This window comes from Bactrocera dorsalis, chromosome 4, assembly GCF_023373825.1.
Source record: "Bactrocera dorsalis isolate Fly_Bdor chromosome 4, ASM2337382v1, whole genome shotgun sequence".
NCBI classification, from domain to species: Eukaryota; Metazoa; Arthropoda; class Insecta; order Diptera; family Tephritidae; genus Bactrocera; species Bactrocera dorsalis.
Window position 1 is genome coordinate 2,973,457 of NC_064306.1, and position 26,544 is coordinate 3,000,000.

Consider the following 26,544-nt stretch of genomic DNA (forward strand, 5'->3'; position numbering starts at 1 on the left):
GTCTCTACAAAATCGGTTAAAGCTCTCTCGCTGTTGCTAGCTTAATATAATGTACTTAAAACATACGTATGTATTACGTTGATGATTAGTGCGGTTTCTGTGACCTTATCTCATATTTCCGTTACACTTCAAATAACTGACATTTGTAAAATTTTCAAATTTTGGCTTTTCAAGTTACTCATGCAACCTATTTACCAAAATATCCAATTCTTGCTTACTTATTTGCTATATTTTTTACCACCAAAAGTATAATGCTTACTAAATTTAGAAATATTACGATGACACATTTTTTTGGCGTTATGTAAGTTGTCTAAAATTTAATTAATGGACTTCCAACACAATTATGGCGCTTTGATAAACTAATTCAAGATTAGATGAGAATATTTGTTATCGCTAACGTATTGGTTTGTGGTCTACTTCACAATTTTATTTATGACTCGGTTATTTTGTTTTATCAGGACTAAGAAAAAAATTATTGTCCAAGATCTTTTACGAAAGCTTTCTAAGTTATTGGCTAAATAATAGTTATTGGCTATAAATTAAAAGTTTTTGGCCAGCCAAACATCACGTGTTCATTTTCCACGCATTTGATGGAATTTGTATTCCAATGGCTAAAGGGTAAATTTTCAGGACTGTATTTCAAAAAAACAAAATAAGTAAAGAAAATATCGTTACTTTAATGGTAAAAAAAGTTTAGCTCATCCAACACTTATTCCAACGGTAATTTCACTATGATAACAGTTTGTCGACCGATGACATAAGTTCATTTAAGCTTTTGTTGTTGTTGTTTAACGGTTATTCAATCCTCGTTAGGATGGTGAGGTCATTTCAGCTCTGTTACATCAGTTGTAGTTTCGCGCTCGCTCCTGTTGTTTTGTAGCTTCGAAAACCATTCCTGAAATAATTTTGATTCCGGCCTAGTTGGCAGTCCTTGGCCGTATGAAAATCTGGGTGGGTTCCAGCTACGTAGACTCGACTTACATAGAATGGCTTACTTTACACTCATGTATTGCTCTCACTGACATTACGACGCACGACGCGCCAATAGTACCTAAGTATGTAAGTGTTATTTAGCTCCCAATGGCATAATGTTACCCCGAATGCTGATGAAATTAGAAACGGCTGCCGTGAAATTTAATAAAATTGTTTAATAAAAACTATAAATTATTACTTTTTTGCACAGATTAATCATTGCAAACGTCAAATATGTTTGCATTTAGATAAGGCAATGTCACTTTGACAATTAAAAATTGTGTTCTGTTCTATTGGTTGTAAAGGTAAACAGTGAAAAATAGTTATGTGCATACGCCACTACAGAAGTGCATACATATGCAAAACTTTATTGATAACCACCGTCTACAATCAGACCTCCCCTCCCTGCATATACACCCTGTAAATAACTATATTCACATTACATACATTTGTTTTTTCGTTAGGCGCTTATCAAAATGTATACATACATACATATGTACGTACGTATATTCACACTTATGTCTTTATATACCATACTCGTGTATTTGTTTTCATAAGTATTTAAATATAGTAAACACCTTATACATATATGTATGTATATTTATAATTAAAAAATTTTGCAAGTCATCGCAATCAACTGCTAACCCAAACACAGTAAATAATTAGTGTGTGTTTATACACACTGACCACACATGCGGTATTTATTGCATCTTTTCGGAAAGCAATGATATATTCTCGTTCAAATCCTTTTAGTGGTATTTTATTGTATTTAATCCAAAGGAAATTTTGCTAATAAAAGCTGCTCATATATACATCAGCTTATCTAGCTTCGAAATCTAATTTCACCAGCTAATTAATTCCCTACTTCAAAGACATTTTGCCCGTTTTTCTCATATTTTTTAACTTTTTTTTTCTAAAATTGTTCGCCTTTCTTATCAATAATAAATAAGGCCTTATCAACCTCTAGTTTCATATAAAGTTCACCTCATACCAACAAATTCTATTTGGGACCAGACGTTGCGTGTATTTGGGGTTATCTTGGAACATTTATTTAATTATTATTTATTATTCGCATTAAAAATTATTTTTGCAAAGTTTATGCAGATGTTGAATTTAAATTTCAATTGTTAACGTGTTTTCATACATACATGCAAGTACATACATACATATGTATGGCATAACCTCAAAGTGAATTTAAGATTGTCAATAAACTACTAAGTGAAATCTTAATGCACAGCACGAAAAGGAGCTGCCTTTATGCCGCGATGTCTGAATTTGGTATCCCCGCAAAACTAATACGGCTGTGTAAACTGACGTTGAGCAGCACCAAAAGCTCCGTCAGGATCGGGAAGGACCTCTCCGAGCCGTTTGATACCAAACGAGGTTTCAGACAACGCGACTCCCTATCGTGCGACTTCTTCAATCTGCTGCTGGAGAAAATTATTCGAGCTGCAGAACTTAATCGAGCAGGTACAATCTTTTATAAGAGTGTACAGCTGCTGGCGTATGCCGATGATATGCCGATGATATTGATATCATCGGCCTCAACACCCGAGTCGTTAGTTCTGCTTTCTCCAGACTGAACAAGGAAGCAACGCAAATGGGTCTGGCAGTGAACGAAGGCAAGACCTGTCCTGTCATCAAACAAACACTCGTCGCACTCGCGACTTGGCTCTCACGTCACTGTTGGCAGTCATAACTTTGAAGTTGTAGATAATTTCGTCTATTTAGAAACCTGCGCCAACAATGTCAGCCTGGAAATCCAACGCAGGATTACTCTTGCCAACAGGTGCTACTTCGGACTGAGTACGCAATTGAAAAGTAAAGTCCTCTCTCGACGAACAAAAGCCAAACTCTATAAGTCGCTCATAATTCCCGTCCTGCTATATGGTGCAGAGGCTTGGACGATGACAACAACCGATGAGTCGACTTTGCGAGTTTTCGAGAGAAAAGGTCCTTTGCGCGTTGGCCACGGCGAATATCGCATTCGATAGAACGATGAGCTGTACGAGATATACGACGACATTGACATAGTTCAGCGAATTAAAAGACAGTGGCTACGCTGGCTAGGTCATGTTGTCCGGATGGCTGAAAACACTCCAGCTCTGAAAGTATTCGACGCAGTACCCGCCGCGGGAAGCAGTGGAAGAGGAAGACCTCCACTCCGTTGGAAGGACGAAGTGGTGAAGGCGAGGCCTGATCGCTTGGAATATCCAATTGGCGCCACGTAGCGAAGAGAAGAAACGACTGGCGCGCTGTTATTGACTCGGCTATAATCGCGTAAGCGGTGTCTACGCCAGTAAAGAAGAAGAAGAAAACTTAATGTTGACGCGATCGGTAATATATACTTTCTTACGAAACGCTGTTGACAACTTTCAAAGCAATAGGAGGACTACCGGCCATAATCTGCGCGGTCCCGATGTAGTCGACTGGAAACGCAGACGAAGAAACTTCAGACGTGCCCAAACACTGCACATAGTATGACAATCGGATCCCTCTTGAAGTTTCTCATTGAATGGCTGCATAGCGAGGCGTTTATGCCTCCGGTTAAGGAACTCAATGGATCACTCTCGAAGAATTTTCTGCTTCGATACATTCGTAGAAATAATTTTTTGATTACATGGACGAGATAGAAAATACTCCGACCAGACTACGGACGCAACTAACTTCAGACATGTACGGCACGTCATTCATAGTGATGTCATTAACACCTTTGATGTAAATGGCTTACTTGGAGTCAAACAACCACTCACTGCAGACGAAGACTTTTGTGAAACTGCGTTCTGGATTTTATAGCAGATTAAACTTTCACTTGACCAAAATCGATCCGCAAATAAAAAGTATATGTCCTGCATGCAAATCTAAAATCCCTATTCCTACGATAGAAACAGCACATTTTTTAGCCCTCCTGGTAGATGATTTTGACGTGTGTATGTGTTATTTCTATGCAAATTCCTTCAAATATCCAAAACACTGCAAATTACTTCTTTCTATGGATTCGAGTTTCGGTAGCCGTAACGTTATAGTTGCATACAACGTAGACTTCATTATTGTGAACGACTTTTCAATAAGAAGCAGCACATATAATTCAACAGTTTGACATTTTCAACTGTCATCAGCACCTCTTTGCAAAAACAATAATTATAGCCTGTGTTAGCAAAAATCCACCCAAAGTTTATTATAGATTTTATCGCGAAATTTTCTAACAATTAGTCTTATTATTTTGTAAAAACTAAAGTAATCACAATGTCAGATCTCGATAAGTGGATTGAGACAGTTAAGGAATGTAAATATTTGCCAGAGAATGACTTGAAAAAACTTTGTGATATCGTGTGTGAAATTTTACTTGAGGAATCCAACATACAACCAGTTAGCACGCCCGTCACAGTATGTGGAGATATACATGGACAGTTTTACGATTTGGAAGAACTCTTCCGCACAGGTGGCCAAATACCTGATACCAACTATATTTTCATGGGTGATTTTGTAGACCGTGGCTATTACAGCCTCGAAACTTTGACACGTCTGCTTACACTGAAGGTGAGCGTACAAATTCATTTGATTTATTTCATTTTTTTCCACTTTGATAATTATTCATTTATATTAATAGGCACGTTATCCTGACCGTATCACACTACTGCGTGGAAATCATGAATCGCGACAAATTACCAAAGTGTATGGCTTTTTCGATGAATGTTTCACCAAGTATGGAAATGCTAATGCATGGAAATACTGTTGCAAAGTTTTTGACCTGCTGACAATTGCTGCTGTTAGTCTGGCAAATATTTAAATTAAAATTGTACACTAATCGTTTTTCTTTAGATTATTGATGAGGAGGTGCTATGCGTGCATGGTGGTCTCAGTCCAGAAATTATCACACTTGACCAAATACGTACTATAGACCGCAATGGTGAAATTCCTTATAAGGGTGCATTTTGTGATCTCGTGTGGTCAGATCCAGAAGATATGGACCTGTGGTAAGTACAAAAAGATTTTTTTTTTTTCGAAAATAACTAATACATGTGCATTTTCAGGGGCCAGAGTCCGCGGGGTGCTGGTTGGTTATTCGGTCAGCTTGTGACAAAGGACTTTATGAATATTAACAATTTAGAATTGATTTGTCGTGCACATCAACTGGTTAATGAAGGTATTAAATACATGTTCGATAGTAAGCTTGTAACAGTGTGGTCAGCGCCCAACTATTGCTATCGTTGTGGCAATGTAGCTGCGATTTTGACGTTTAAAACTGCGAAAGATCGTACAACCAGTATTTTTAATGCGGTGCCAGAAACGGATCGAGTCATACCACAACAGAATACAACACCATATTTTCTGTAAAGAAACATATCTAATTGTCCACCCGCCCACTTGTGATTGCTCATCGTGGAGTGTTCTTTGCCTTTAACGTTTACGCTGTGTTCTTCTTTACTCCACGTTTTTGATATACTCGATTTACCCTAGATTCGATATATAAGAATCTAAAAACAAAATCTGTTAAACGTACATATAATAACAATAGCCAAAATAATATAAATTGTTCCGGTATTGGTATCAACTGCTGCAACTAGCTTGCAAAATATTACAACTTGTTTGAATGCATGTCATCATTTTTTATTACTACGTAAAAAATACTTTGGTTTTATACATAAAAAAGTTGTATGAAATTTGAGAATGTGTAAAATTTGTTTTAAATATTCCTCAACTAATTTTAATGTATTTAAATTCGTGGCCTACGGCATTTACTCAAGCTATGTTACTTAAAAACAATTCGTAAATATTGCCTGAGGCCTGTTTGAGCGTATGTCTGTGTGATAAAAGTTGCACAGCTTCCTCAATTTAATGCCCTCTGCAATTAAATCTACATAAAAGTGTGTATAATATGTGGCTAAATGAAAATATCCGCGCAATTCGCAATTAATGTAGATAACATATAAATCTCTTCCGTTAAATTGGTCAAATGCTGTGGAGTAGCTATCAGTGTTGGTGCAAATACAGTGGCTAAATTATGCTCGTTCATTTTGTTAGCCGCGTAATGGGAAGCCACTCTAAAAAAGAATTCACAAAGTAATCAATAAATATCAATTCAATTGGCTGAATGTTGAAATACCTTTTTAAATGCTCTGCCATGAATTTGAGGCAGTTGTAATGCGCTGGCGGTAAACGTTTAGCCGCCTCAGTCATATTACTTATCTGCTCTGCAGCGTTAGGACGTCCTATAAGAAGCAAAATGTTTTTTCAATAATCGCTAATAAACTTTCATATATTTCAGTTAATTACTTGCTGCTTGCATAAAACTGGGGTAAGCCTGAAAAGTGATGAGCGGCACAGGGAGTAGACGCAGATAGAGTTTCAACGTGCCAGCTATCACATTTACATTGCCATAAGCGCCCTCCGACATGTCCGTCTTTTCGCCATCACGATCCAGCGCTAATTTGAGCGCGTCTATTTCATCTGCAAAGCCCGAAACACGATAGATACCTTCTTGCAACATACCACGGGCCTCAACCTCTTCCACACAACGTCTCACAACGAATGGTACACTGCTCTGATACAGTTGCACCACCGTGGTCAAATCAGTGCCAAATACACCACGTATAAGCTTCATATCCGGCACACATTTGGCCGGCACTAACTCTGCACATTTGAAATGCGCCATGAAACCGCATGCTTCACACTTCATACCCTGTGCTGTGAAACCCCAAAGAAAATTCGCACAAAACTCACACCAATTGAGACCCTTAAAGTTATGTACCTTAAAGGTATGTGCCTTTTCATAGACAAGTGGTAGTATCAAGTCGGCGGTATCACTAACGTCCTTCATTTTGTTGGTAACCTCTTTATTTACCGGCGCTTTGACACTATCGCAATCACCATTGACTTCCGTGTTTGTAATTTCTATAACACCACAATTGTCTTTCGCCGACACCATTGATTTGCCAAGCTCATGAGATAATGCCCTTAATTTACGTCGGTTAAGTGTCATGTATGGACTCTGTTGGTAGCAATTGCGCGTTTGCTGATTAATTTGTAGTATGATGGGTGCAGCATGTAATTGCATGTAAAAATTAACCAGGCCGTCAGCAACCAAATCGTGTATGGTGTCATAGTGCTTGGATTGTTCTTGCAAGTAGTGCCCTTTGCCAGGTTTGTAATAAATCTTAAAATGTTTGGTACGATAATTAAAACGCACGCTTAAAGTAAAATAATCATCTGCTTTGGGACTACGACGCAACAAGTAAGTGCCATCTGCTTTATTGGACAAAAGTTGTTCAGCTTCTAGATGTCCCATTGCGCCGTGATACTCTGGACCATAACAATGCCCTTCATTATTGGCGATATTTAATGTTAAGGGCCGTGTGCGGTGTAAAGGTTTGGGCGTGGGCGCTTCCAGCTGTATTTTATACACTAACAAAGAAGCATATTAGCTGTGGTCAGGGATACAAGACAAATAAATAATACTTACACTCGGGTTTCCATACCTTCTGCACGGGTGAACTGGGCTCCACAGATATAGTTGAAGGTCGCGACATTGCGCTGCGATTTATCGCCGTTCAGATTTTACTATTTTCTACAAGTCTGTATCATTTTTCGCAAATTAATCTGTTCGTTGAACTTTCGTAGAAAATTGCGTCCATAGAAAACTATATGAAGTTAATTGTCAAATATAATAGCGAGTAAAAAGCACACACACACAGGAAACAGGGCGATCACGGTACAAGTTCATAATTTAACATATTTCTAGTTTAGTAGAAAAGTTGTATTGATTTTGCTTTGTGATACAAAAATACTATTATTCGCTATGAATGCTTGTAATACATATATACATATATAGCATAAAGTTAGTAAACAATTATTAATCGCTTGTATTCATAAAATGTTAGCTATATTGCAGTCACTCTGTATTTTTGTACTTGATAAACTGTCACGCCAACAACGTTGCTACCCCTGTTCAGATGAAATGAAAGAAGCAGACATAACAAAACAAGAATTTTCCATTTGAAGTGTTTGATAAAAGAGAATCAGAAAAGGTGAAAAACGCTCATATCGGTGAAAAATCTGTGAAAACTATTAATCACGAATTTGTGTGAAGTTAGCAACGCGCGTGAAATTTTTATTAGTTATAAATTAGATCTATGACGAGTAGTACGTAAAAAAGTGAGAACGGACACGCAACCAAACAAGAAAAAGAAAACATTGAATAAGATTTTAAGAGGGGTGTGCGGTACGTACGGCGGTATCCAGACCTATAGAAGTGAGACCTTGAGAAAAAAGACGACGAATATTGCTTAGGACAGTGTAAGGCGGAGCACCAAGGAATGGCGTATGATCTCCAGCAGTCATTGTGAATACAAAAAAATCGGAAAAGTTAATAATTATTTTACAAGTGAAAACTAGTTGTAGAGATATTGTACTAAAAGTGTTTGTCCATAATGCCAAAAGTAATGGGATCAATTGATGCGGAAGGGAATGTGACCGCCGGGTCCCATAGTGGACGTGAGGCACGCAATTTAGCCGAAAAGCAACGCCGGGACAAAGTAAATGCAAGTATACGAGAACTAGCTACCATAGTGCCGCAGGCGGCGGATTCATCGCGACGATTGGACAGGACCGGTATACTAAGGTGTGCAGCGCATGGTTTTCGTTTGCAGTACATATTTGGTAAATCAGTGCCAAGAAAACAGACAATGCATGAGCTCTCACAAGATCCACATTTTGCGGATGCGTTGACATACTTATTAGACAGCTTCTTTATAACATTAACCTGTCATGGACAAATTGTCGTAGTATCAAACAGTGTGGAGAAATTACTCGGACATTGCCAATCGGATCTCTATGGACAAAATATACTGAGCATAACACATCCAGACGATCATCCGAATATGCTGCAACAACTAATACCACGTGACATGGAAGCACTATTCCGTTGTAGTCACGAATATCAAATGCAGCAGCAAAATAATGATAGTAACAGCAATGAAAACACTGATACGTTGAGAGACATCAATGAACGCTTGCGTAATGATAAACGTTCATTTGTTGTACGTCTAGCACGGGCGGGTACACGTTCAGAGGCGAATCGAAAGTATGAATTGGTGCGAATTGATGGCTGTTTTCGACGCAGCGACTACTCCTGCTCAAATGGCACATTTCCCATTGTTTCACATGTTTTACGGCGGACACGTTACAATGGCACTGAAGGTGTCCATGCAATGCAGCATGATGTTATAGCGCAAGCCGCACTACACGGCATCAGTGGCAACGATGTGGTGCTTGTAGCTATGGCACGCATCATACATACACCAAAGATTACCCATTATCTAACGAGCGAGAATAGCGGACGCATGGAATATAGAACACGCCACTTAATAGACGGACGAATAATTGACTGTGATCAGCGTATCGGGCTGGTGGCTGGATACATGAGAGATGAGGTAAGGTTGTTTACCACTATTTTTAGCATTAGGCATAACAAGTTAAAAATCACAGTTGCAAATATACAAATACGTTTGTATAGGTGGGTGTATGTAATATTCTAATAGAAAATTATACAATTTTGTGTGGCAACTAAGTGCTAAAAATGCAGGTATTGCGAAAGAGTCATTTAATAAATAAATATAAATAGCTCAATTATTTGCTTCGGGTAGGTTCGGTTGGTAGAAGTCTCGGTTTGCTGATAGTGTATTGTTTTTCTGTTTGTTTCTCTTAGCCGCCTTATCAGTCAAAGTACACGTATTTGTATGCACATACATACATATGTATGTTTATTGCTTTTAGATGATATTTGCGTTATTGATACAATTATTTGTATACTCGTACATATGTACGAGCGCTTATTCTGCTCAAAATGCGAATACGGCGACAGCAAAACAGCTAAAAAGTATAAAACAAAACAACTAAACGATAAAATGTTTAGCATTTTTTTATTTTGAACAGCCGAAAACATTATGGTTTTCTGTCCGTCTGTCTATTTTCATATGTACGCACAGCTGTTCAGCAGACTTCAGAGCATAGCGTTTGATTTCTTGTTGTCAAAATGACTTTGCTGGATTAGTAGAATTAATTAATCACACATTTAAATAATATTGTATTTAAGCATATATTAATATGCACGGTTGTGTGTAGTATTTGTTTGTTATTCTGATCAACGGCGAAGACATTCGCATTAAGCGTATTGAACTGCCATTCAACCGAAAAAATCAAATAATCATGTAGGGAATCGCCCAAATCAAGAAACAAGAAAAATCAAAAAGCACTCGGGTTTTGATTTAACACTTTTGATTTTACGTAAATAATATAATTTTTTTTATGTTCGAGGGTACGTACATATCTACATATGTTTGTATGTGCTCAAACAGGTTTTGTGAAGTGTATGTGTGCTAATAAAACAAAAGATTGACGGATTTTAATTTTATATGACCAAAATTCTAATTTTGTTACATTGAAGAATTGGTGGTGGGAAGCATTTTTTGAAGTAACAAATAATAATAATAAAAGAATAGCTAACATGAAAAAATCGTTAGGGCTTAACTATGTACAGCTGCACAGTTTATGAATATATTACAAGTATAACTTATTATAAAAAATTGCAAGTCAGTAAATATGTACATATATATGTGTATGCATTCTACTAATGATAAGTTAGAGAATAATAAATTGAAATGAGCGCAGTGATTGTGTTGGCTAAAATGCCACACACAAGTCAACATACACTGGGATGTAAACATATATGTATGTATGTACATATACATATATCTATGTAGGTATTTTTGTTTATGGTATACTGAGAAAAAAATACTATATATGTACGTGCGTATTTGCAATATAAATACAAACACACATACCTACCTATGTATTTATATATCTACAAGTAACAATTTGTATGCTTGCCTAAGATAGATATGTACATATGTATGTGTGTCGACGCACTCCGACAGCGCTATTAAATGGTTTACGTTTGTTAGAAATAGAATTGGTTATAAATATTTATATAGAACTATTTTATTCGCATGAGCTTTCACTTATTATTTTATTTATTAATGTTATTTTTATTTAAGTATCTTTCTTTTTTTGCAATATTTTTCAAAAGCTTGTAAATAAAACAATTTATCTAATAGCAGTCCGTGACCCCTGCGGGAGTTGCATATAAGAGCTGTAGGTCTGTTGTATAACATACATACATATATATGTATATTTTTGCTAATATCAAACAGCTACGTAGTTTAAATAGATGGGGATAGGAAAGGAATACCGATACATTTACATACATACATATGTTTGCACACATGCATACGGACAACTCAGTTAATTTTATACAAAGTAAGCATTCATAAAAAGATGCTATCGTTCTTACAATATAATTATTAATGATCTGGCGTGAACCCTCTCGACGGGTTTAGGCCAAGTTTTCACACATAATTAATTTCCTTGTTAACAAAGGTGTAGTTTTTTGATTTTCAGTACCAGTAAAAAAAAACATTCAATCATTTGTTAGCATCAATTATTAAAATCGTTCATAGCATGTATGTATGTATATATGTACATCTGTGCATGCTTAACACATAAAAATAAATTTTTATGTTTAAACATTACATACATACATACATATTAATACACCATATAAGAATCGAACTATAACTTTTTCACTATTTGAGGTTATGTCGGGCACTATCGCATGACGTCGCGTCTGTGGCTGTGTGTTATACTTAATATTTGCTATAAGTAAATGCATACATACATACATGTGTGTTTTGTGTAGTTATATATTTGTAAATATGTTTCTAGTATGTAGCTTGATTAGATGGCAGACGTACTGCAGATAGCATTGAGGAGTTCATGGTTTCTACGGCCAATTATATGCGAAACTTTATCTACACATGTACATATATATGTATATGTTTGTCTGCGCGTGCTAGTGTACGTATGTATGTATGTAAATTATGTCTGTGTATTTATATTTACTTATTTTAAGTCCTTCGTTGATAATTTTAGCATATGTATGTATGTATGTATGTATTTATTTTTTGTACTCGTATATGTACATATGTATATGATAAATATGTACATACATACATACTATGTATGTGACTAGTAAAATGATTACTAATTTTTAATTTTCAAGTGAAAAATTAATATTTTTTATATTTATATTAAAAAAAAACTCTTATACAAATTCATCACATACGTTCATAACAATTGAAGGACTAGTTCCGTATATCGTCTACCTATATGTATGCACACAAACAGACAGACGGTCATGACTTTGATTATTTGCATTTTATTTTTTACATATGTACATATATTTTTTTCTTAGTCGCAAATAAAATTTTTATTTCTTTGAACAATAAGCAGGCTTTTTATCGTAAATTACAAATATTGCCACGTTGTCCCAGATAATGTATCAAATGAGGCTTGCTAAATGATAGACTATATATTTTATTACAAGAAAAGCTGGCAGCTCGTAATAATAATACATACATATGTATATACTATTTTTTTTTTATTAATTTTTTTTACTTGATTAAAAATAAAAATATTTAAGATAAGCTCACTGTTTATGGCAAGCACACTACTAGATATAGCGTAGAAATGCCCATAAAAGCTGTTATAACATTTTTTTATTTTACTTTTTTCTATTTTGTAGTAAATTTCTAAACAAATCTAAGCAAGATAGGCCTATTGTAGCTGATATAATCATTATTTTGTAGCTGTGTTTACTGTTAAATGTCAATGAGTATGTCGTGAGTATGTGTGCGGGTGTGACTTCTTGTGACATATGTATTTGTTTACTTTTTAGTTGCGTATTGTTTTTAATAAAACAAAATAAATCGTATTTTCGAGGATTTTGCTGCTTTGAATTACTTATTTATACACGCCACTCATCTTCCATTGCAGGTCTACAATCTTAGCCCATTCTCTTTCATACACCACGATGATGTGCGTTGGGTAATTGTCGCGTTACGCCAGATGTACGACAATTTTGACGAGCAAGGTGAAAGCTATTATCGCCTACTCACACGGAATGGAACCTTTATTTATCTGCATTCGCAAGGCTACTATGATACCGTAGACACCGAGCGTAATGTCTACTCCTTCGTTTGTATCAACACGCTGTTAGATGAAGAGGAGGGCCGTTATTACATGGAGGATATGAAGCGACGATTTTCCACAATTATACATTCGAATTTGCCCATCTCTTCAACAGTGGACGCACCTGCCTCTCACGATCCGGTACGTTTGGAACGCAGTGTAATGTTTTTAATTGACAATTTACAAACACGTCGTACGCAAGGTAATGGCACAGGCTGCGGTGAAGATACCGCTACACAGGCAGACAATGTGCGAACAAAAACCCGACGTCTGATGTTGGTGCCGCCGGAAGTCTCCTCGGTGCGCAGCTCAATCATGCAATCGTTGTCTGTGGTGAATATTGCTGCTAAGAATTTGCGCAGAAATATACGTCGAAAGGCGCGCAGAGATTTGCGTAGGGCGCAAAGAGGACCGCAAAGCTGCAGCGATAGCAGTGATACATCCATCTCAATAGATAGCAGTGATGAAGATGTTGCGAATGAACAAAACACTGCTTCGTCCGATTCCATGTACACAGATGCAACGCAAGCGAATTTGATGCGGCCAAGCGTGCTGCAGATGAATACAGGGGCATCCACAAGTCAGCGAAGTGCGCTGGAACAGCGCCTAACTGCATCGACAATTGGCGAATTTGATGCGAGCAATGCAACACACACACCCGCGTTAAAGCGTGCACGTGCAACGGTAATGGCAGCTAGTTGTAGCAACGGCAGGTGCAATAGTGGCAAGATAAAGAGCACCAAAATATACGTTGAAGAAATCATTCATCAACCGAAAACTAGCATGAGCACGCTACTAACGCCACCCGCAACCACTATGCCAATTGCAAGCACGACAGAAATCCATGAAGTCATCAACAATTCTTTGGAGAACATCGATCAGTCGCTACAGAGCATACAAGCGAATGCACGCAATTTGTGCCAACAACATGCGCAATTTTTGCCTCAAAATGTGCCACAGAACTTCAATCAGCAACTGGATGAGATTATTGTGGAACATCAGCGCCAAGCTGAGCAGCTCATTAACATCAGAAATGAGTATGATGTACATTTGCAGCAACAGCTGACGCAACAACAACCATTAGAGTTACAACAAACACAATTGCCCGCATTTGATGATTTAGCTGCTATAGATCTACCGCTATTGCCGCAGTTGGTATTTTCCAGCGATGAACAATCGCCGCGCATCGATGCTGCGCCGAATGCCAGCAATTATGTAGAGGCGAGTGCTACAATCCTTAGTGAGTTGGAAAAGCGGCTATAGTGTGTGTGCCAAGTCTGGCCGTGCTGTAACAATAACATTGTTGTAAGAGTTATTTGTGTGTACGCAGCGGCGACGCCGACACCTTCCATTTGTGTCACAACACAGCGTAGTGTAACCGGAGCTGGTGAGTGTGCAGCTATTTGTTGTCCCATCGTGTTAAGGCAACTACAAAAACACTTCAAACAACAAAAAGAATAGTTCAAACCAAACTAATTCACTAACAAACAATTTTCCAAACAACATTGATATGGTGTGCCAGGTGGTGGCATAGAGCATATTTTTGGTGATTTCACTACAAAGAACAAACAAAAAATTATTAAACTATGTGGTGGCTTAGTAGGATATTAGTACACTTAACCTAACTGGTGTGGAGAATTGTTAGTGTGCAGTTAAGCTAACAAAAAAGAGTTATAAAGTGTTGAGGCAAATGAAAAACAAAAAGCAGCAATTAATTGACATTGAAAGTAAAGAAAAAAGTATAAAGAAAGTTTTAATAATTGCACAATAATAAAGTCTTGATATTGTGTAGCGGTTTTCAAAGTGATTGTGCGTTTTTTGTGCGCAAATGCCGGCACGAGCTTATCGAGTTAAAAATAGAGAAGCAAGTAGCTTCGAACAGGAAATGTTACATGCACAGAGTTTTTAAATATGGAACGATTTTTTACTAAATAAGCCAATCGCAGAATCCGTGAGTTACATAATACAAAATTAACATTGTTTTTTTTTTAGCTGAATATTTTTATAGAAAGTGCAAGTGATAGTGCAAATAAATTTTATAACTTAATATAAAAAACAAAATTGTTCATAACAGTTTATTAAAACTTTTTAATTTCCCTACACTTTGTGTAACAAAAAGTTCACTATGGTTTTCAACATAAAAGCAAGTGCCAGCTAAATTTATAAAAAATAATTCTAAATGCATTATGAAGTAATCATTTACATTTTTTTTTCTAAAATATTTGTTTTTTGTAAATTTTGCGATAAGAAAACCAAGCATAATCAAATAAAAAAAAATCATCAGCGCTTTGTAATTAAGTTAATTTGTTATATGCTCATAAAGTTGCTCATAAACAAATCAAAACTAAACTGACTGTTTTATATTAAAAAAAGTGCTATTAAAATTTTTTTATTGCAAAATAAATAAAAAAAAATTCTACAATTTTAATATTTTTCATAAATTATGGCAAACAAATCCATATAAAATTTGCATAATTTTTTTTAGTAAGTTTCGCTTTGAAAAAGGTTTAAAGTAAAATCAAGTTGAAATGAAAAATTAAAAAGTAGTTTGATTTTTCGGAAAAAGCAAAACAAATAAAAACAAGTTTGGCTAATAAACATTTGTGAAAACAGTCTATAAAAATATTACAACAAATATTGAAAGAATAGAAATTTCTTAAGAAGAATCTATAAAAATACATAATTATTAAAAAATCTCAAATTTATTTGATAATTGATTGCGAAACATGCGTAGACAGTTATGCAAACAATTTATTCCGCAAATTTAAAGAAAACATTTATAAACCCGACAACAAGAGCGGTGGTTTGATAATAAAAAACGTAATATGCAATATAGGCCAAAAGTAAGGGCTTGCGCAGAGTATTTTTTTATATATATTCGACAATTTATAATATTAAAAATTATATTTTTTATAAAAATAAGCGAATTAAGTAGATATTTTTATTTACAAAAGCAAATAATTAATTAATGGAAATATGATAAGAAGTAATTGAAAGACTAATATTTTTAACGCGCTGTGCAAGTTTTGAAAAGATTTTTTACAAAAAGTATAAACAAACATCTTGAGAGATAGAATGAACAATGTACCCAAAACAGTATGTTATTATACATACATGACTTTTATTTTAAAATAATATATGTATGTATATGTGTACACATATAAAAATTCTGCTTGGAAATTATGTACAACAAAAAATTAAGCCGAACATAAGAAATATTTAAACGCAAGGCCGTAAAAAATATATTACAAAAAATAAAAAAATACATACTTGCTGCAAAAATAATAGTGAGAGCTAATAATAAGATTTTTAAAAAAGTTTGCTTGCATATTTAACTTTTATACAAAAGAAAAAACCAAAGAGACAACCTACGACGTCTTGGCTTTCCGAAAAACCCCAAAAAAAAACTTGTCAACGCATTTTCACTCCAAACGCTTTAGCTGCAAAAAATTCTCAACACATAAATATAAACAAAAGTTGTTATATATATTTTATTTTTTAAACTCTACATTTTACAAAATATTTTATATCACTAATAAGTTTTAATGCAGGTTTTACAAATATGTTTGTAATGTATTGTTTTATATTTTACTTTATAATCGTTTGTCTTATACAATTTTAACATTAACCTTAAGTTTACAAACAATTAAGCAAAAATTTATATATTATTTTCATGCATTGTTTTTTATTATTTAATTTTAATTACCTTTTCTAAGCAGTAATTAAGTTGTAAACAAGTAAACCCAAATCATTGACGAAATTTTAAGGCAAAGCAAAATGCGTACATTTAAGTAATATCACTGTTTTTATAATGCACACATACACACATCAATATGTATACATGTTTTTAGCTGTTAATGGTATATCTTAAACGGATAAAAGCAAATAGTTTTTCACTAAGAAAAGCTTACAATAAAAAATATAATAAATACTTATACATATACATATATTTATGCATGCAAATTTATGTAAATATGTATGTATAACTCTGCGAGTATATATGTATGTGCGTGTCGAAAGCCATATTTGGAGCGTATTTAAGGTGCGGTGCTGTTTACACAATATTTTGCACATAAGAGGACTAAAGAACTAATAATAAAGGCGAGAGTAATATAGAAAGCGTAAGATATACAATTATACATATATGTATGTGTAACGTGGAAGTCGTACTATTTTTATTAATTGTATTAATATAAGTAATAAATTTAAAAATAATAAAGGAATGTGTCATTCGAAAAAATTCACTGCTTTTTTTGCAAGAAGGTAGGTTCTTGGAAAAATAAATTCTAAAAATCTTCAATCAACAAAGCTGAAAATTTCATTCACATGAACGAGTAAGTACGATAATACAGCTACCGTAGAGCTACAGAGATCCAAAAATCTAGGGACTTATTATTTCAACTGTTGAGATTAAGCTTTGCCTCCCCATTAAGACTAAGTTCGGGCAGCTATATGTAGTAGTGATCCAATATCGACCGTTCCACGAGTAGCTTCTTGGTGAGGAAAGCATTTGTGCAAAATTTCAGATCCATATCTCAAAAATTGAGGGACTAGTTCACGAATATGCCAAAAAACCGGCGATTTGCGACACATTTTTAATTCTCAAAAATCGTGGGTTAATCGAAATGTGAATTTTCTTGAATAGGATTGTAGCGCATGCGATTCTGCAAATTTTGACATTTTTAGATTTTCTCTATGACCTCTAGTTTAGAAGTTATTAGCGTTTTTCTATTCTGCGGTTGCTTGCTGCACGGTTCTGGTGGCCTGGTAGAAATCCAGGATTTTTGTGCCAAATGAAAATGAATTTTTTCTGCAGCCGGCAGCGGCAGCGGCAGAGGAGGCACCCAAAAACTTGCCGGTTGCCGTTGCATAAGCAAAGGGGCAAATTTGAAATGGCGGAAGCGGCCAAACAGAATGTATGCGAGACCGGAAACGGAAAACCGCGCCACCCAACTTCCGGCTTAGGAACGCCCCGGAAGCGACAAACCGGAAACGGAGACACCCTACCGGATATACAATGTTGTCGCTCCCGGCACGACAACATCCGGTTCCGGTCCACGGCTTCCGGTTTGGACCTCAGACCGGAAGTGGGGTTCCGTTATTTCACTTCCGGTCAATGGCCTGTTCCGGTTTCCGGCCCGTCCGTGTATCCCGCATCCGTCCGGCCAATTCGGCCCCTTTGCATATGCAACGTAAATTTGTAGGGCCGCCGCTGTCGCCGCCGCTGCCGGCTGCAGAAAAAATGCATTTTCATTTGGCACAAAAATCCTGGAATTCTACCAGGCGACCAGAACCATGCAGCAAGCAACCGTAGAATAGAAAAACGCTAATAACTTCTAAACTAGAGGTCGTAGAGAAAATCTAAAAATGTCAAAATTTGCAGAATCGCATGCGCTACAATCCTATTCAAAAAAATTTTCATTTGGAATAACCCACGATTTTAGAGAATTAAAAATGTGTCGCAAATCGACGATTTTTCACGAAATAATGCTTAAAACGGCTTTGTTTCATAGGTGAGTGCCGTGAAATAGGCTACAAAAACTATGCCAAGCTTTTATCTATCCACGCCAAGTACCAAACTTTTCCATATTCAACATTTTTTTTAATAAATTTTCAATTTCCGATAAGCGTTTTAAATACACAAATTTTATCGCAAAGAGAAACTTTTTTTTATATTTTTTCGAGTAATTTTCATGTTTATTTTGCAATAGAATTCATTAAAAAAGAATTTTGCAAAATAAACAAAGAAAAAATTAAATTAAATTAACCTTTTGTCCGAGTAAACGCCTTCTTGTACACTTAAAGCAGAGCAAAAAGACAAAAGTGTGTACTCACCGAAATTCAACCCAAAAGCCAAAGCTGGCCTTCCTGGCCTTATAAAGTAAAATTTTTATTAAATAAATAATATTAAATAATTTAGTTTCTTAAAAATATTATAATAATTTTGTTTAGGGTTGCCACTTGATTTTTGGTTAAAAAAATTTTACAAAATAAAATGTATATTAAAATTAATACATAAATTCATATTAATATTAAAACATTTAACTACTAAGAATATTATAATAATTGGGATAGGGTTGCCATATGAACTTTAATTAATAAAATTTTACAAAATAATGTTTACATCAAAATCAATATATAAATTCACATTAATATTAAACAATAAATTTCTTCAAAATATTACAATAATTTCTTTCAGGGTTGCCATATGACTCTTGATAAAAAATATTTTACAAAATAAAATTGTAATTAAAAAAGATAAATAAATTCATATCAACACTAAAAAGTTGGCTTCTTAAAAATATTATAATAATTTCGTTTAGGGTTGCCATATACCTTTTGATTAAAAAAAAAATTACAAAACAAAATTTATAGTAAAAACGGTATATAAGTTCATATTAATACTAAATACTCTAGCTTCTTAAAAATATTTTGATAATATCTTTTAGGGTTGCCATATGCTTTTTGGTTAAAAAACTTTTGCAAAATAAAATTTTAATTAAAAACGATACATAAATTCATATAAACACTAAAAATTTGGCTTCTTCAAAATATTATAATAATTTCGTTCAGGGTTGCCATATGATTTGATAAAAAGGTATACAAAATAAAATGTATATTAAAAACAATGGGGTTGGCTTATGTTTGTATAAGCCGAAATATTAAATTTTGTTAAGTTTTTATACATACATACATACACTAATATTTTTACAGGGCTGCCCAACTAATTATTTAATATAAATCATATTAATTTAATACGAACAAAGCATTTTCGTTTCCTTTGAACTTTTTCTACCCATTCGCAAATGTAAAGCCAAGCACATTACAACAACCACTTCAGCTGTTTTATATACATACATACATACATACATACATACGTTCGTTGCGTACGCTTTTTCTCACATTCTTGTTTTATTTTCTGCCACTTCGTGTTCGTGAACTTGAACTTCACGCTCGTTTTAAAAGTGACTTTCGTCGGAAAAATACAAACAATCAACGAAATTTGCATGCTAGCAATTAGGCGTTTACAAGCAAACAAGCACACACACATACACTGTGTATAGTGAGTATGTATTATATGTATGTATGTATGTGAGTCTGGGTCATTTCAGCTGCGCTTTTTTGGTGAAGCTGCCTTTAGCGGGTTATTTAATGAGTAACAGTTGAAAAAGTAAATAAATACAGCTGGTGGGCTAGCGCACCTTATAGGAAGAGATTTTTAGCGCTCAGATGTTCACTGGGCAATAAGCAAGTATGTAGGTTATCAAAAACAAACCAAAAAGTAAACAAAAGCTTAAACAAGCGAAGGTGTTTTGATGACGTCGCGCTGATGACTTCGAAACAACTCATTGGCGCAAAATGTGGTGAATGCAGAGGCAAAACCAGAAATATATTTGCAGTGAAATGCTGGTTGGAGATACAGCTGCAGGGTGCTCCAATTGGTGCTTAGGAAAATAATGGCGGGAATTTTATAAATAATTTTTATTGTTGGGTAGAAATGGGTCGTCATAACACCGGTTTTCGGAGAATCATACTGAGCGATTGATGATGGAACCGTTCCTACGACAGCCGGGAACCGGAACGGACCCGGGTATTTACGCGACCAAGAACTGTCAATTCGGCAGTATTCCTACAAATTACTTCAGGGATTGATTATGAGACCTACGACAGCCGGGAACCGGAACGGACCCGGGTATTTACGCGACCAAGAACTGTCAATTCGGCAGTATTCCTACAAATTACTTCAGGGATTGATTATGAGACCTACGACAGCCGGGAACCGGAATGGACCCGGGTTTTTATGCGACCAAGAACTGTCAACCCGACAGTTTTCCTCCTGATTACTTCAGGGTTTGATGATGGAACCGTTCCTACGACAGCCGGGAACTGAAATGGACACTGATATTTACGCGACTAAGAACTGTCAACTGGGCAGTATTCGATGGCCACGTATGTAAGATTTACAACACGGATCTACGTATCTGAAAAAGTATTGTCACCTCAGCAGCCTGGAACATTTTAGTGAAAGTTTAACGCTGTTACAACAAGTTTTGATGAAGCCACACATATTACAGAAATCTGAAGATCACTATTTTATATTGTATCTCAAACAAAGTAGAGTTTAGACTCGGACTCGAACGATTATAGCTCAGAACTGTTCGTTACAGATAAAATGGTAACTAAAAATATCTCATGCTAGTTCTGAAATTCCATTGAATTAAAGTTCTATCTGTCTTTAAACCAGTCCGACAGTAATAAAGTCTTTTAAAAACCGAGTCCCGACGTCAATCAGTTTGTTCGTTTGTACAGTTGAATAGTCGCCTTAAACCACCCGGACATTTTACGAAAAGCAAGAGGGTGCTTACGTATTAACGCCACCACAGGAAACCTGGTCGAATCAAGACGGAGATGTCTCGAGATCTTTCGCTTAAAACTTATTTCTGCGTTGTTGGTCTTTATCCGAGTTAAAAAAATAACCCTTGTCGGTTCAACACCATACTCGCGTAGAATTCGTTTCGAATATCCATTAAATTTTCGTAGCGGTGGAGTTAATACGTAAGTACCCAGAAGAGTCATACAATCTTTCAACGAATGGTTGAAATTCAACAAAAACTTTCCTCTTACTGAGCTTGCGAATCTGGAGTTTGTCAGTACTGAATCCGAAGACGCAGCGGGGAATCGTCATGCGCATACCAAAAGCTTAGATGGAGATTTGCTATGTACAGACTCAGTCTTGGTAATCATTTAACAGAATTAATTATAAGCGCTGGATCGTTCAAGTTTGGTGCGTAAAAACCGAAAGTTCGGCGAATTCGTTTTCGCTAAAACGCCTACGCCTCTTTCATTCAATCACTGCCACAAATTACTTAATTTATTATTAATATAATATGGTCTCGACGGTAGTCTTTAACTAATTCACAAATATCGGTAAAATCCCCCCAAAAAAATATTAAAAGCAAAAACAAAAAAACCCGCATCGCTGATGTAACGACTTCTTAAGCAGCTGTCAAACGATAATTTTATGCAAATATCAATATTTGTATCTTCATATTAATCTATCTGTCTATATATCTAGCTTTTATTATTGTTTTGTTGTTTACTTTTGTTCTTTTGCTCAGCCAACTTGTTGTTCTGCTGGTTACTGTATTTTTTTAACACAGTTCATTGTTTTTATTGTTGTTTTTGCACGATAATTGGGCAATTTGAAAAGCCATTTCTTGTTTTGACGCCTACGCTTCGCGCTGTCAAAAATCATAGGCAAATTGTTGTTGCCGATGTCTTCTGGGTATGACATATGTACATGTATGCAGACGAAGGCCTCCGGCGACCGATTAGTGTGGATAATGATATTGCATGTAAATAAATAGCGTACAAGAGAAAAAAACCCAATAAAAAAAAATTATTTTAATTTTTATGTTGAGCAAAAGTGCCTAGCGTACAGTGGCTTACAAGTTCCAACGAAGATATACAAAGTAAACAAAAAATGCGCAGACATACATATATATTAGACAGAAGACAACGAATTAAATGATGCGTCCCAATGGGAGTTCCTAGAAGTGATCAATTGAGCTACGTTCGGCATAATCGAACGCAAGTAACCCATCAAGTAACCTATCGGCATAATCGAACCTAAGTAACCTATCAAGATCGGATAGGTGCAGAGCAAAGGTTTTAAAGAGAGAACTTTTATAATGTAATATTCCCCTATTCGGCTCTAAACCAACTGAGCAGCTTCCATATCTTGAAGAATAGTACTTCTGAAGATAGCATACGCAATGAAAGCTATTTTAATGGATATCAGTTGAACAGCTTCTACAGAAGTCTTGTTAGACGATTCTAAGCTCTTCCTGCGTTTTCCAACTGGAAAAAAATAACGCTGGTATTTTTTGTCAAGCTTTGTCGAGCTTACTTATATGAATAGGAAGACTTTCTAATTTTTTTCAATTTTTCGCATATCTTCAAGCACAAATCAGCGACTTAGGTAAAAAAAAACTGAGCCGGCAATTATGTAATGAATTGTTGGAGAAAAAAACTGCGAAATATTGAGCGGGCCCAGAAAGAACTGTTCTCGACTTGCTTTAATACGAAGATTACATAATTATGCTGAAAGAAGTCTCAAAAATACAGTCGAATGCTTGTGTTAACTTGTCTAGATAGGGTGAAAACTAGAAATTCTATACAGGGTCAGATAAAAGGCTTACGAATCCAAACATGACTATAAAATAATTGAAAAGCAAGAGCTCGTGGCAAATTGAACTGCGCTAATATTCAGAAGTAATTTCATACGAACATTCGTAAACTCTTTCGAAAGCAGTTTAAAGTGATATGCGATCTCAACTACCACACTTAAAGAAATTATAGCTTTAAATCTGCTTTTTCGATAAGTCATGTGGCCTTTAATTAGATCAAAAAATAAGGATCCGAAGGTAAACGAGAGATTTTATGCGAAACAGGAGGCATGCAAAGGATCTTGCCATAAAAAAGCTGTCAGTAGATGACAGGCTTCAAACATTTTCACTGTGGACCGCTGTTCCTTTTGGTGCAGTAGTTTTGAGGGAAGCTGACGTAGCGGTCTCCTTTGGTCGGACCTAAAACTGAACTCTCTCATGCTGAATGTGTACTCTCGAAAGTTTCGAAAGTTGCACCTAATCTTGACTGAACAGCAGCTTCGTTCGTTATGTCAACTCTTTCACTCTCATTTGTGTAGCGCTTTGTAAGCGTGGGATATGCCCAGCGAATTTATTATCATATTTCGTCAAAATCTATATATTTATGTATCTGTATCTATCTAACTATGTTTGCATTGAGTGTGTGCCGAGTACGCGCCCCTGCAGTCCATATTTATGAGTTCTATTAGTCACCAACTGGTGAAGACGAATTTCGATGAAGTGTTGGCTAAAAATAGGCAATAACACTGACAATCAAATTTAGCAGTGAATGAGTTATTTTGATGTTTTTTTCTTTGTGAATATTTTATTTTTGGTAAGAATCTATTTTTTTTAACTCGGTAGCGGTGGATGTGGAGGAGGAGCAGGTATTGCTTAATACAATGATTTTTGTGTTTGCCTTACGCACAATTTCTGTTTTGCTTGACAAATGTTCAAACATCAATCGAAAGGCATTAGAGATAGTATTTAAGCTCCTTGACAAATTGCTGGATTTTTTTAAGGGTAAGGTTAAACATTTTACCAATTACTAATATTATAAAAAATATTGAAAAGTGTAGCAAAAAATGAATGAAATGAAAAATTATATTATTGGAATTGGACAAGTCTATAATCGTTCATACATACACACATTTTATACGCGACTTTCTGCTGATAAACCGATGAATCGATGCAATCATAAATAATTTATATGTAATAATGAAGCAAAAAGTACATATGCATATACACATGTACATACACATGCACATATGTATGCGCCGTATATATCAAAAAAATAAAATAAAAAAAAAAAATAAAAAAAATAAAATAAAAACAATAAAATCAAAATGCTCTCTTATCAGCAAGTCAAGTGCTCTGCTACTCGCATGACAGCGCCGATGGCTTATCGCTTGTTGAGTGTTCGAGAGCATGATTGGGCAAATTGGCTACAAAAAGTTAATAATGTGTCAATAAAATATACATATGTATATAGACCACCCGCTAGGCTGAAATTCTTATCAATAGCAGAAAATATATTGTAAAAATAGCAGATAATTCTTTTAATCATATAAATAAGTGTAGTAAAAATGTAAAGATAATTATAATTACGTTGAAAACAATATTATTAAAAAATTCGAAAAAAATTAGTTTTTTGTAATTACAAAAAAAATCTAAAAAAAATTTGGTTATTACAAAATTTAAAATTTTTTCGCATAATTTTAATTTTAACGATTTTTTTTTGTAAAAATTAAATAATTTGCAATTAAAAAAAATCTAAAAAAAATAAGTTATTAAAAAATTTTGAATTCATTGGTCCCTTTTGGTAAAGATGCTGTTTTCTCTGACTGCGATTTTCTCTAACGGATATTTTTCTTAAAAACCTTAAAAAATGTCTGTGCATCTGTCAGGGTTCTAACGGTTATCTATTAAGTTCTAAGAAAGATGGTTGTATCCTTAGCATTTTTTGTTGCTTAAGGAGAACTTAACATTTGTCAAATAGTTTTTAGGGAATGCGACTGAGTTTTCAGTCTGGATCGCAAATGTATCCGGGACCGTTCCCAAACTAGCATATGGAATACGTTTCGTTTCGAACTTTCGTAAGAACGGTCGAAACTGAGACTGCATATAGAGCCGGGTCTGTTCAGAACTTTCATAAGACCAGTAGGTCCCGAGATTGGTTGCATATGGAACCGATTCCGTTCCGAACGTTTGTATGATCGGTCGACCCTGAGACTGCGCATAGATCGCGGACCGTCCCGAACTTTTGTAAGAACAATAGGTCCCGAGTCTGGATGCATATGGATGCGGTACCGAATTTTCCCAAGAAAAATAGGCCCGGAGACACCTACAATTGATTGAAATCATTTAAAAAGTCGTCGAACGTTTGTATGATCGGTCGACCCTGAGACTGCGCATAGATCGCGGACCGTCCCGAACTTTTGTAAGAACAATAGGTCCCGAGTCTGGATGCATATGGATCCGGATCGCGAATTTTCTTAAGAACGATAGGTCCGGAGATGCCTACAATTGATTGAAATCAATTGTCATAGTTTCACAGTTGGCCACTGGAGCTTTTTCCCCTTATAACCCAATGGCATTTACAAACCGTGCACTTATTTTCCATCTTAGTGTTTGATTCCCACAATTTTATTTAATTTTTTTTACAATTGTTCGATTAGAAAAGGAAAACTTATAAAAAATCGCAGCAGTTAACACAAAAAGTTATGGGGTGAGGCGTTAAATGCATGTAGCTTTAATGAGCTTCTAAGCAATCTAACAGCAGCGCCCTCGTTCATTCATCCATAAAGCCATATTTGTATGGACTCCACCTACAGGGTGTACACGTACACAGCAATTTATTGTGGATCCGCTTGCGGCGCATCACAGAGCTTCTTTTCCTAAGTAAGTGTAGTGTATGTACGAAGTTTTTATAATTTTCTCCATACCAGTTTATACAAGCTTTTATATTTTAATTCATTAAATTTTTTGCAGCAATACTTTTTTCGAAAATTATGGCAAACCAGCCTTTCCACCTCGTTACAAAGAAAAAAGTCTAATTAACTTGTTCCTACCCGATTGTTTTATGCCCATTGATCACTGCTGAAGCGCGCCCACGCCGTTCATCACGTCAAGCCGCGCTACTAAATTTAGCGTTCTTCGAAAAGCTGTGTGAGTGTGTGCAAGAGCGCAAAGCCTGAGCCAACGAAAAGCAGGAGTAGAAAGTTAAGTAATCTTTGCGAAAACCACTCAAATGCTCAAACAAGTTGCCATACTCAAGCCGAGTAACTGAGCGCACGCGCAACCGCGAGACGACACCGCAAGCCGTCAGCCACAAGTC

At 35.5% G+C, this 26,544-nt stretch overlaps 3 protein-coding genes across 3 annotated transcripts; 2 read left to right on the forward strand and 1 right to left on the reverse strand.

Annotated features, from left to right (window-relative positions):
• The first annotated feature begins 4,064 nt into the window (after positions 1 to 4,064).
• On the forward strand, positions 4,065 to 5,644 carry LOC105226119 (serine/threonine-protein phosphatase 6 catalytic subunit). The gene is made up of 4 exons (XM_011204898.4): positions 4,065 to 4,512; positions 4,583 to 4,741; positions 4,795 to 4,949; positions 5,007 to 5,644. The coding sequence occupies exons 1-4, from the start codon at positions 4,219 to 4,221 to the stop codon at positions 5,308 to 5,310; spliced, it is 912 nt and encodes a 303-aa protein (XP_011203200.1). The 5' UTR covers positions 4,065 to 4,218; the 3' UTR covers positions 5,311 to 5,644.
• Positions 5,559 to 7,648, reverse strand: LOC105226117 (N-chimaerin). The gene is made up of 4 exons (XM_011204897.4): positions 7,436 to 7,648; positions 6,250 to 7,377; positions 6,080 to 6,185; positions 5,559 to 6,017 (listed from the first exon to the last, which is right to left on the reverse strand). The coding sequence occupies exons 1-4, from the start codon at positions 7,500 to 7,502 to the stop codon at positions 5,858 to 5,860; spliced, it is 1,461 nt and encodes a 486-aa protein (XP_011203199.1). The 5' UTR covers positions 7,503 to 7,648; the 3' UTR covers positions 5,559 to 5,857.
• Positions 7,649 to 7,889: 241 nt separating this feature from the next.
• LOC105226116 (circadian locomoter output cycles protein kaput) lies at positions 7,890 to 17,299 on the forward strand. The gene is made up of 2 exons (XM_011204896.4): positions 7,890 to 9,404; positions 12,865 to 17,299. The coding sequence occupies exons 1-2, from the start codon at positions 8,403 to 8,405 to the stop codon at positions 14,320 to 14,322; spliced, it is 2,460 nt and encodes an 819-aa protein (XP_011203198.2). The 5' UTR covers positions 7,890 to 8,402; the 3' UTR covers positions 14,323 to 17,299.
• The last annotated feature ends 9,245 nt before the right edge of the window (positions 17,300 to 26,544 follow it).

Bases quoted from the DNA above. Each gene is read 5' to 3' on its own strand.
- LOC105226119 (XM_011204898.4), top strand. From the start codon at position 4,219: ATGTCAGATCTCGATAAGTGGATTGAGACAGTTAAGGAATGTAAATAT. The intron at 4,513-4,582 runs GTGAGCGTACAA...TTATATTAATAG, and splicing joins CACGTCTGCTTACACTGAAG to GCACGTTATCCTGACCGTAT. The intron at 4,950-5,006 runs GTAAGTACAAAA...GTGCATTTTCAG, and splicing joins CCAGAAGATATGGACCTGTG to GGGCCAGAGTCCGCGGGGTG.
- LOC105226116 (XM_011204896.4), top strand. From the start codon at position 8,403: ATGCCAAAAGTAATGGGATCAATTGATGCGGAAGGGAATGTGACCGCC. The intron at 9,405-12,864 runs GTAAGGTTGTTT...CTTCCATTGCAG, and splicing joins CTGGATACATGAGAGATGAG to GTCTACAATCTTAGCCCATT.
- LOC105226117 (XM_011204897.4), bottom strand. From the start codon at position 7,502: ATGTCGCGACCTTCAACTATATCTGTGGAGCCCAGTTCACCCGTGCAG. The intron at 6,186-6,249 runs GTAATTAACTGA...TGCTTCTTATAG, and splicing joins CAGTTTTATGCAAGCAGCAA to GACGTCCTAACGCTGCAGAG. The intron at 6,018-6,079 runs GTATTTCAACAT...ATTCTTTTTTAG, and splicing joins ATGGCAGAGCATTTAAAAAG to AGTGGCTTCCCATTACGCGG.